The 12,149-nt window shown below is 31.6% G+C and overlaps 1 protein-coding gene across 4 annotated transcripts; it reads left to right on the forward strand.

Annotated features, from left to right (window-relative positions):
- The first annotated feature begins 237 nt into the window (after positions 1–237).
- Positions 238–7,610, forward strand: LOC107915344 (uncharacterized). Of its 4 annotated transcripts, none has more exons than XR_001689246.2 (16): positions 238–475; positions 632–709; positions 1,079–1,162; positions 1,270–1,443; positions 1,619–1,687; positions 1,791–1,917; positions 2,566–2,638; positions 2,854–2,970; positions 4,003–4,122; positions 4,273–4,291; positions 4,949–4,994; positions 5,131–5,462; positions 5,856–5,971; positions 6,067–6,160; positions 6,766–6,949; positions 7,323–7,610. XR_001689246.2 is itself a non-coding variant. In XM_016844512.2 (15 exons), the coding sequence occupies exons 1-15, from the start codon at positions 386–388 to the stop codon at positions 6,844–6,846; spliced, it is 1,620 nt and encodes a 539-aa protein (XP_016700001.1). In that variant the 5' UTR covers positions 238–385; the 3' UTR covers positions 6,847–7,610. The 4 variants fall into 4 exon arrangements, 1 of the variants encoding a protein (XP_016700001.1); XR_001689247.2 differs by having other exon boundaries at positions 7,371–7,610; XR_001689248.2 differs by lacking the exon at positions 1,619–1,687.
- The last annotated feature ends 4,539 nt before the right edge of the window (positions 7,611–12,149 follow it).

A 12,149-nucleotide genomic window follows, 5' to 3' on the forward strand; every position in this document is an offset into this window, starting at 1 on the left:
TGAAAATACTTCCAATCCTAAATCGGCCTATACCCATAAATATTTCAAAAATCGCCTTATTCTAGTAATTTAAAAAAAAATCAGCATTTTTTTAGTAATTTAATCAGAAGTCATGATTCGGCCCATTGATGTGTATTCTTTTGGTAAAGAAAGGGCCATCGAAAGTCTATGATAGACCTAGACCTGCTTTTTACAATCGAATGAAACTTAAGAAAGCCTTGTTGGGACTCTCTAGGCCTCAACGCTCCAATGGATCACCTCTCACTCAAGTAAAATCCAAAGGCCGAACTACGAAATTCTTCAGGCTGAAAAGATTTTTTTTTTTTTTGAAATTACGTGAAAAGCTTGTTACAAGTTTTTTCTTAGCGAAGTTAGTTGAAAAAAAATGGAAGACTCTCTACGACTCCAGAGCTTCGATCAACTCCCATCAGCTGCACAGTTTGCCTCTCAGATTGAATCTCGAAATGTTCCCGCCGTAATTTTCTGTTTTCTCAACTTTTTGTTTCTTTTTTCTCTTTCTCTGTTCGTTTTTCGAGAAAAATTGGTCCGAACTTTTTTTTTCCTTTTGCTAATTTATATAAGCGGTAGTTGCTTCAATCTTAGTTCATTGATTTTTATTTCGTTTTGAAAGGTGTTCGTTGGATGCGTTAAGGACTGGAAAGCCGTTTCGAAGTGGAATCCTTCTAATGGAGGCCTCGGTTATTTGGAGGTTTGCTTATCCTTCTATAATTACTAGAATTTTTATGCTCGCTTTTTGAGTCAAAATATTTTAAGTTGCTAGATTTTTAGTAAAATGGATAATGTTTTAGAAGTAAATAATATTTTTGTATATAATGTTGAAAGACATTGTTATGCATTGAGTTTCAAATCTAGAAAAGTAGCACTAGTTTTACATTTGTTTTATTTACATCTGTGATAGTCTATTCAACAAGTTAATTAATAGGCAAGAGCTTGAATTAGTACGTTATACATGTTGGATATGGTTTCTAGAGTTACATTTTTTTAGTGGAATTGTGCAATTTATATATTCAATTAAAGTATTTATTTTAGTATTTTTCTTGTTTGAGTATAACTTTAGGAACGGGTAGGATCATTCATGGTGGAGGCTATGTTATCTCAAACTGCACCGGTGTTTTACGGTGATCTTAGAAGCCATGAGAGGGTAATTCACTAATTCTCATATTCTTCATACACTGAGGCTTGTGATACATTTTCTCTCTTGCGTGGATGCGAGAATTATGATCAATTTGGTTTTGCATTTGTTTACAGGTTCCATTACCATTTTCCACTTTTATTGGCTTTTGTAAATGGCATAGGCAAAATGTTGGTAATTCTTGCAGTATTAATTCTAATTCACAAGGGCATCAACTTGGAGAATCTGACACAGAGCAAGGCTGTTCAACATTTGTAGATGCTGCTCCAAAACAAATCTACCTAGCACAGGTTGCTACTCAAAGTTCTGTGATCGCTGACATCTCTGTTAACATTTTTTTCTGCATTTGCTTTGTTTATTTAATATGTTGAGACCAGATGGATTTCACTTTTCCTGTGTGTCCTTCATTTCAATTTTCTTTTTAAGCATTGATGTAATTGTTGAATTTTGATACTTCCGATTCAGATTCCAATTATAAATGCTGAGAATGAAGCGAGAGTTCAATTGGAAACTCTACAGGAGGACATTCAGTTGGTCTGCATATTTCTTTCTCAACTGCTTGTTGTTACTAGTTAGTTCTCTAAAGAAGAACTAATAATGCTAGGAAATTCTGATTGCAATTGCTTGATTTGTACAGCCTGCAATTTTGGAGGGAAAAAATCTTTCTTCAATTAATTTGTGGATGAACATTGCTCAAGCTAGATCAAGTGCTCACTATGACCCTCACCATAATCTTCTATGTATAGTCACTGGAAGAAAACAAGGTGAATCTTCTGTTTTTGCGAATTAAATATATAGATTTGTTAGTTATTTTGGTTCTCTAGGTCAGCTCTCTATAGATAGGTGTTCTCATTTGTAATCTGTAGAATCATAACTTTCATCAACATCCAGATTGGAGGATATGACATTCTAACTCATAAATTTGTATTGCCTAGCAACATATCAGCTCTGGATATAGGACTGCTGTAACTTTCTTCTTATGCCTAATCATGAAAGGACCTTGCAGACCACAGCATGAATAAGGGATATTGTCCACGTGCTGGTGTTTGACAATGCTTGTGTACAAGGCATACAATGACATTACATTTTTACTTCCTTCTAAGTCATTCATATATGGGATGACTGAATAAGGAATATTGTCCACATGCTGGTGTTTGAGTTTCATTATCTTACTTACGGTTTCTAAATTGTTTGTAAATAAATACTGCAAACCCAAAAACCCTAGCTGAGGTAGTCCATTTTTCCTTTGCAAGCCATAATGGTCCTTTTCTATCTGCTTTACTTGTCATTGATTGTTAATAAGAATACACGTCTTTCACCTATCTTGTCTTCCTTTCTTGATCAATGCATTTATTATGTGAGTAATATTAGAACGAGTTTTTGCTTTCTTGATGAACTATATGGCCTTGCAGTTGTTTTATGGCCCCCTTCTGCAAGTCCTATGCTATATCCCATGCCTATATATGGGGAGGCCTCAAACCATAGGTATGCTACTTTGTCTATCTGCATCAAGAACCTAACTTTGCTTTTATTTTGCTTCATTTGAACTACTCTGATTATGAAAAAGGAATGTTTGGCTGGCAACATGGTTACTTTCAAATTTACTTTCTTAGCATGTTAAAACTTTTGATGTCTTTAACATTATCTATGCTCTTTGGTTGGTTCTTTTTTTTTTTGGGGGGGGGGGACTCTCTTGGCAGTTCTGTTGCTTTGGAAAACCCTGATTTTTCAATTCATCCAAGAGCGCAATGTTCCATGGAATACTCTCAGAAGGTTACTCTTCAAGCGGGAGATGCACTTTTCATTCCCGAAGGCTGGTAAGATTAAGCTCTTATTTTTTATAAAAACATTATCTGTACAGGCTTCTCTTCCCTTCTCTTTTTGCTTGCCCGTTAAGTTCCAGCATAAGATTGATTCTTTTTTATTTATTAATTCTCTCTCTCTAGAAGTTCAGCAACATCTTAGTTATAAATTACTGAGAGCATCCACTCTCTTCGTTAATGATCTTAGATTTGATTGAGTGTAGTCAAGCTAGTGCTGTCAGACTAGCACTAATGGTTTGAAGTTAGATATTCCAGTAATGATTTTGATTTGGAATTCAAACTTTTCTTTATGAGAATGGAAAGCAAGAGTGATCTGTGCCTTTTTTTTTTTTACTAGAATATTTGTGACCTTACATTCAACAATACTAGCTAAATGTGATCTGTGCTTTTACACATTTACTCGGGCCGGTGGATCGCTTAAAACATTATCTCCTCTTCCATTTTTCAAGTTTGAAAACTTCATTTCCTAATTAGTGTTTGCTTGTTATTCCTCATTTGCAAGTTTTATCTCCTTTTGACCTAGAGTTTCAAAGACATCCAATCCTACTTAGTTTGTTGTAAATGAAAAAACAAAATATGGAAAAATCTTCTTTTGATGCTACCAATACTTCAAACATATCCTCATTTCTCTCACTGGTTATATATTTCTCTCACTGGTTATATTCATGAGAGAAATGTTGAATTAGGAAGCAACCCCATTGCTTTGATGCCTAAGCACTTTGCTTTTAGATAATAGCTACTGTTTTGGATGGGAAAAACAAAATTCGAAGTAAAGTTGCTTTCTGGTGCAAGTCAATATAGTATCTTTCTGTTGATGCCTTGACGGCTGTGGTAGAGAATCATAAAAGCTGCAGTGAATAAACAAAGCATATACTGTGAGGTATCTCATAATAAGACAGTGTAAAAGTTGTTGAGTAAAATTAAGTTATGGAGTAGAATTAACAACGAACTAGAAGTGTTGTACTGGAGCTACACTTTCTTTTGTACTGCATTGAACTTGGTGATTTTTGTTTCCTATTGATACAGGTTCCACCAAGTAGATAGCGATGAGTTGACTATGGCTGTTAATTATTGGTGGCGCTCCAGCATAATGTCTAGCTTGGCAGACCACATGGATGCATATTATTTGCGCAGAATACTTCGAAGGTAGCAGTGGATCATCATCTTTTGAAATATTTTGGCTTCTTATAGTTTATCCCTCCCCCCCACGTCTTAGAAAACGAATCTGTTATTGCTATTGGTATTATTATCTGACTTGAGTTTATGTTGCTCATGGAATGAACCTGTTGTATGAAGATTGACAGACAGAGAAATGGTATGTACACTGCTATACTATTTGTTGCAGTTATATTTTTAAGTCTTGATCAGCACAACACTACGCTTGTCTGGTCATTTTGACATTCTATGATGCACCATATGCTTAATAGTGAATCTTTTTTTTCCTGGCTTGTTATTTCTATCCAAATTATAGGTTTGAGTTTGCACAACTTGCATCTCTCATCAGGATTGTCTTTTCAGATCCTTTTCTTTGGTTTAATGGTTCATTTGCAACAAAAGAACCTGTTTTCTTTGAATTTGTTAAAATCTTTATAGCTGTAGGGGAAGCTTGAATTTTTTGTTAGCAGATATGATTCTTCATCTGCTTTTTTGAACCTTTTTTTTTAAATATCATAAATTCTTAATGAGATAAATCAAATCATCTCATAAAGTTTATTAAGTTAGAGCTTCAGTGAATTTCAGATATCTTATTGTTAATTGATCCTTGACTAGTATGGACTGGACCATGATAAATGATGCATTAGGCAGCACTAGTTAATGCAATGGACAACATTGTATATTTTTTTACCAGTTATACTGTATTCCTGAGGATTTACATGTACTAAACTCTCTGCTTTTTCAGATGTTACTTTCCTTTTTGTTTCCCATGTCCATCAACTAATGTGTTGTGTATTTTATTTTGAAACTAGGACAGGATCAAGTGCTTCTGAAGGGTTCTACTCCTACGTGGAGACAGGAGAGTAAGCCACACCTTCTGTGTGATGAATGTTAGATTCTGATAAGCATGCAGACTTTTGCCAAAAGCAAGAGAAGATAAACATGTTGAGGAACTGATTATTTTTTAGCCATGATTAAACTTGATAACTTTTTCCCCAGGTAATGTAGACCATAGCTTGGATCAGGCTGGGCAGAGCAAGGATTTGAAAAGGAAAGAACAAGAACAACATAGCCTTCTTTTGCATGAATTGAGACCCTGTGCTCTCCAGGCCCTTCATGAACTGGTTGCATTAGTTCATGACCGTGTTAATGCTTCTGATCAAAATCAACCAGTGTCGTCTGATTCAACAAATGGTTTGATGTGTTCTAAGACAAATGAGCAAGATAAAACTTTAACAACTGAAATATTTCATTTAGAAGAAGATCCTGTAGCTAAAATTCTTTGGATCCTTGAACCAGGCATCTTTAAGGATATTTTTCTTGCCATGGCGGTGAGTTTGCAATCTCCTATAAGCATTTTTACACTTTCACTATGCACCTAGAATTTTCATTAATTCTATTTTAAATTTTGATGAATTTGGAAGAAATATTATTATTTTTATTTTAAAATTGAAGGAGTTGTGTTGGGGATTTTTATGTCACATACTAGATTGGTGCTTGTCTAAGTGAGGCTTCTGTTCTAACATTTGTGGAAAACTAAATATGAGAAAGATAGATTCTACTTGAAGGAATTTAAGAAAACAATAGCATAATGAATGGGTTACCCATCTCAGTTTATTTTAAATTGCCTTGGTTTCTTTCAATATGCCTTGATGGTTTTCTTTGTTACTCTCACTTTTTATGAAGGAAGGCTTAACTGTTTGTTTGTTTGTATTGTTTTCCAGCATAACTTCCCCAGAACTTTGGAAGCTCTAGTACTGCACTTACTTTCACCAGTGGGGGCAGAAGTCCTTACACGGAAGTTTGATGAGATAGATCAGCAGAACACCGAAGAAAATCAGTACGTGTCTATTATTCTTGGAGTCAATCCTGATTTAGTTGTTCTTTGCTATGTAGTTGCTTTGGCATCAGTATTATTCTTTTTCATGGTTTCAGGAACAAATTCTACCAGATATTCTATGGGGTATTTGATAACCAATTTGCAGCAATGGATGCTATTTTAAATGGGAAAGAATCATTTGCACGCCAGGTGATTGATTGACCCTTTTGAACTTTTTCTTCCAAAGAAATTAAGTATTTATCAGTTTATGATATAGATTTGAGACATCATCTGCTATGAGATATATCTATAAGACAAACCTTTCCGCCCAAATTCAAGTCCAACAAATGTTTTAAGTTCAGTTTTCTTCTGTGGGTGAGGAGGTAGAGGTGGGTGGCTTGAGTTTATTGGAGGAATAATTGCAATCTTCATCCTGAATAATCTAAATTTGTTTTTCTGAGGAAATTATATAGTCAGGCCAACATTGTTTTTTTAACATGATATGCCTAATTTGGAGCTGCATAAAGCAGCAAAAAGAATATTTTCGTTACAGTTTTCTGATCCTCTTCATCCCCCCTAACTTTCCTCTATCCCCCCTAACTTTCCTCTTAGTGACACTTCTTTTCATTTGTTCTTTATTCTTTTCTGTCATTACTTCTTCAGCAGGTTGGTATGTTCTTTAGCTAGTTTTACAGTGTTTCTGTTCCCACAAGACAGATCCAATAGGAAGTTTTGCTGAACTATGATGCTTCATACTCTCAACACAGTCTAAATTCTGAACTTTGCATTCTTAGCCTTATTATTTTCTAGCGCAGGCATTCAAAAATGTGTTGGATAAATACGTAGGAGGGAACTTTGATGTACCAAAACTGAGTGTTGGGCGAGACATCTCATGACGCAAGATTCTTCTTTAGGGAATTGGTCCCATGGAGATCTGAGGATAGAAATTGATGCATATTTCATCTCAGAAGCTTTCTATCGCAACCGGTACTTCTACATGTAAGTCATCAACAAATTTGTAGAATACAAATCATTTCAAAACTCTTACGATTTAAACTACAAAGCTCTTACTGTTGCATTAGATGATTTCTCCATTAAGACTGTATATATAGCTTCACATAAACAACAATTTTAGGTTAAGAATCCTCTTGTACGTAACCTAGATGAAAATGGTAACTATATTTTGCTAAATTCTAAGAGTTTTTTATTGATGAAAATAGCAAGTATTGATGAAAATGAGCTTTGACAGTTATTGCCTTAAGCAACACGGTAGAATGATGCTTTTTATATGCATTTCATGTTTTGTCCAAGTTAGGCTTTGAACTTGATAATTGTCCTCACATTGGGGTTAAATTTTTTTTTTTTAAATTAGTCCTTGAACTTGGCAATTATTCTCACATTGGAAAAGAGGGATTTGCAGCTGAAGGTAAAACAAAAGGAAAGCATAGAAAAGAAGGGTTTGGTAATTATTGGAAAAAGGGCAGAAGTAAGGTATGTTGAGATGAGATTCCCTGATGTAATATGACATATAGAATATAATATTCAAACTCCTATTGAGAGAGAAGAGAGGTGAATTATTGCATGTTTAGATAATACTCGTAAACAGTGAACTACTTTGAACTATTTTCATTAATCCAAATGCTGTCTCTGTTGGAATGTACTAGAATACTAGCAAGGATTTGTTTTACGTTTCCTCCGTTTGCTCTTTTGGTGGTTAAAGTTGTTAAAAGAGGTGATGGTAATGTATTCGATTGGTCTCCCATATCCTACTGTAAAGCAAAGTTGACCTACTGTTTGTCTCTCTCTGTTCTGAGGCTCAGTTTGGTACATTTGAACTATTCACAGTTCTTAATAAAATAAATAAATTTATATAGACTGAGCAAGTAGCACATTAAGTGATATAGCTACAGTTTTATTCTGTTCTTGCAATGAAAGCAAGTAGATGTTGTGAACCAGAAGAGGCCCAATAAATTATATACATATTGCGAAATCACAATTACAATTATAAATAATTATAATTAGAATTGATTATTATAAAGTAATTATTTATGAATCTAGATCATAATAAATTTTAGATATACCTCACATGATTTTGTACCTACATAACAACTAAATTAAGCCTTCATTCCAATTTCAAAACTTCAACCTTATAGCGCTAAGAGTACAACATCAATAGAAAATTGATAGAAGGGTCATCAAGGAATATACATATACATAAGCTAAATTTGCTCATTCAAACTTTCAAAGTTGTATCTAAACCACTTTTTTCATTTTTCTTTTGTAGCCTCTCCCTCTCCTATTTAGAAACGGTTATAAGTTTTAAAAATTTTAATTTTACGTCTATCCACTTCCATCCCATCCTCAGATCTTTGGGAGTCGTTTGGTATTCGAGCCAAGAAAGAACATGTAATTCTATTTGTTTTAAATATTTTTGAGTTTTGATTTAACTGTTTTTATTAATGTATTATCATTTTTGTTGAATATTGATACATAAACCAATTAGCCATGGGTTAGACATGTTAAGTACCAACTATCCCTATATATAGTTTTAGTTATTCAAAAATTGTGATAGTAGAATCCTTTGTTGGAAATTTGAAACAAAAAGATTTTTTCTTTGCTTAGGAGAACCAATTCTTCTACAAACTTTACCTCCAATCAATCACAGGGGTCTGACCAAACCTCCGATAACACTATCAATGAACAATAACATTATGAAAATGTTCCCCAAAGATGTGACAATTGAACTCTTTTTAGAGTTCCAAAAATCCAAATTAAAATATATATATATATTTGAAACTTTAAATGCCTTTTGAAGTTATGTAATAAAAACAAAAGAAAAAAGTTTATTTATCCAAAAGGAATATGAAACTCTTATTAGATAGAGTCGTCGTCAATAAGCTTAAGGAACAAAATTATAAATGTATCCATTTTGGATTAGTCCAAGTCGATGTCAAACTACTTAGTGTTGAAGGCACCAAAAATACCTCAATTTTAATTATCTTAAAGGACCAAAGACACATAATGTTTAATGATTTCTAACTAGGAATAGTTGAAACAAGCCTATGTACTAACTTTATACATTTTAATTGCTACCTAAATTTTATGGTTTCATTAACTAATAAAAATATTTTAAAATCATTAACCTTTCAGATTCACACTCATAATTACAAAATGCACCCTAGATCCGAAGTACTAACGTTAGTTTATCGGGTCCATTTCAAGGTCATGTATTTCGTTGTTAACACCAAGGCTTTACTCCAAAATCCAAAAGGAAAAACCCTTTTAATAGAACCAGGCACCTCAAGATCTCATGTCACAATTCCAAAAACAATACAATGGCATGAAATCAATCTCCATGCCAAATGGAAGTTAAAAGGTGTTATAGAACTTGCTGCAACAACCCCTATTATTTGGTTTAAGATTTGGAAAAGATAAAATGTTAAAGATGTGGAAAAGTAGGACACATTCCAAAATATTGTAAGATTAAGAGAAAGATTAATAACTTAAATCTAGATGAAGAAATAAAATAAAATATCAATAAAATTCTTCTAAAATCTACTACCTATGAATTACAAACAACATCCAAATCCTTTAATGAAAATGAACCTTCAATAAATATGTTAACCAAATACCAAGGATTCATGACTGAAATTGTTGATAAAATTCAAGACTCGGAACTTAAAAAAGAATATATTTTAAAATTAAAATCCTCATTGAAATATAAACCAAAAAAAGGAAAAGAAATTATTCCTAGCTAATCACAAATGTACAATATATAAGATATAATATTCAATAAAAAAAATGAATAATAAGAAATGAAGAAACAAATGTAAACTTTAGAAATTAAGCTAATACACAATCGGAAATAAAAACAAATTAAGTTAGAACTTTCTCAACTTAAAAATAAACAATAAGAAATGAAGAAATAAATGTAAACTTTAGAACATGAAATCTTAAAAGATAGTTCTTCAGAAACTAAATTCGAGCCAAAAGATAATACACAATGGTTCTTTCTGAAGTATCCATTCAAAGATATCTGACAAAAATAAATCTTATTATAAATAATGAATTTTAATTTGAAATAATAGCCCTTTTCGACACATGAGTAGGTCAAAATTGTATTAGAAAATGTATAATTCCAACAAAAAACTATGACAAAACATTAGAATCATCATAATCTCTTAAAGCTGCAAATGGTAAAAATCTCAAAATAATACCTACAGAATTCCTAATGTTGAAATCTATAATAAAGGTATCAAATATCAAATATGTTTTTCAAAGGGAAAAGATATCACCCAATACGTCATATTAGAAACCTCATTCATATATTTACTCAAACCCTATAAGGTAACAAATCATTCAATCTCCACCAAAGTTTTGTGGAAAAACCCAAAATAAGAAATATGAACTTGTTAAAATCTCTATCCATCTATAATTGGGAAAATCAACAATTTAATTAGAGCTAGTTTAGCATTACTTTTGAGAAGTACTTTTAAAAAATTTGGTTTAAGATTTAAGTGTTTAGTATTGCTGTCAAAAAGTACTTTTGAGATGTAAAATGTCCATTTTAGACATAGTGTTATAAAATAACAAATATGCATTTAAATAATGTTCAAATTAGTTTAAATTAGTTAATATTATAATATTTTAGTAAGAATATAAAAATAATTTAATATAATTTAATGTTAATATTTTAATATATGAAATATAAATTTTAAATATTTTTTAAGCAATTAATATTAATTGTTTGTAAAATTTAATTCGAATATATAAAATATATTTTAAATATTAAAATATAACCAATAAAATTTTAAATATAAAATATTATATATTTAAAATAAATTTCAATAGAAAAGTAATTACATACCCAATATAAATATTATATAAAATACTTTATAAGGGTTAAAATTGTCCTTTATTTCTAAAAACACTTTTGCCAAAAGCAAAAGTACTTTATAAGTGGTCGATGGTTCGAACCTCGCCCTGGGTATAGAGCAACTTTAAAACTCGAGGTCAACATCTACCCCTTAATGGGCCTACATAATGCGAATGATTAGCTACTGGGCTCGCTCGGGTAGATACCTTGAGAAAAAAAAGGCAAAAGCTAGAAAAAACTATTTTTGCTTTTGGGTTTAAAAGTACATTTGACTCCAAAAGTTGTTTGTTTAGTATTGTTTATGACTCCAAAAGCACTTTTGAGAAGTAATGCTAAACTACAACTTAATCGTAAACAAAGACAAAGTCCTTTTCTAAAAGAAGAAATATGTTTTAAAAAATTAATTGAATAATTAGCAAAAAAAAGATCTAAGAAAGAATAAACCAAATTAAAGAAGAAATAGGATCAACAATATATTCTGATATTTCTAATGCCTTTTGGAATAGGAAAAAAAACATTAAGTAATTACCCTATGAAAATAACTTTGATGAAAGACAAATTCCAACAAAAGGTTAATACAGATGAATAAAAAAATGGAAGAATTTTGTATAAAAAAATACAAGGTTTCTCAATAAAAAGTTAATAAAAAAAAACAGCTTTTCTTGGAGTTGTTCAATATTTTATATGTTAAAAAATTTAGAACTTGAAAGAACTACGCCAAGATTATTTATTGATTACAAACTTTTAAATCAAGCTTTAAAATGGATCAGATACCCAATTCTAAATAAAAAAAGATTTATTGTAAAAATTTTGCAATGTCAATATTTTTCCAAATTTGACATGAAATCATGATTTTGGTAAATCTAAATAAAAGAAGAAAGATACAAAATGACATTTATTGTAACACCCCTAACCCGTATACGTCGCCGTATTAGGGTTACGAGGCATTACCGAACAAACACAACCATTTTTTTTTCCACACCATTTCTTAATACAAAACATACATATCCGTCAATTCAATATCATAGCACAACCGAAACTCATCCCTTAACCAATTTACAGCATAAACACCACTTCAAATTAAGATTAGATCATGATCAAATATACATTATGTTCTTTCATACTCTTTAGCCGAATTGTTTAATAAAAACTTACAAGCATTTTTACTATGTTTTAAACTTACTAATACAAACTAATTCATAATTTATTCATGATGTAACCAATCAAGAAATATAATCAAGTTATCAATCATACTAATTTTCATTTATACAAATAGACTTATACCATGGTCGAATCATTTAAATCAATCACATTGAACATTCA

Source organism: Gossypium hirsutum, chromosome D08 (genome assembly GCF_007990345.1).
Source record: "Gossypium hirsutum isolate 1008001.06 chromosome D08, Gossypium_hirsutum_v2.1, whole genome shotgun sequence".
NCBI lineage: Eukaryota > Viridiplantae > Streptophyta > Magnoliopsida > Malvales > Malvaceae > Gossypium > Gossypium hirsutum.

Coding starts and splice junctions, on each gene's coding strand:
- LOC107915344 (XM_016844512.2), top strand. CDS start 386: ATGGAAGACTCTCTACGACTCCAGAGCTTCGATCAACTCCCATCAGCT. Junction 1,444..1,618: donor AACAAATCTACCTAGCACAG/GTTGCTACTCAA, acceptor CTTCCGATTCAG/ATTCCAATTATAAATGCTGA. Junction 1,918..2,565: donor AGTCACTGGAAGAAAACAAG/GTGAATCTTCTG, acceptor ATGGCCTTGCAG/TTGTTTTATGGCCCCCTTCT.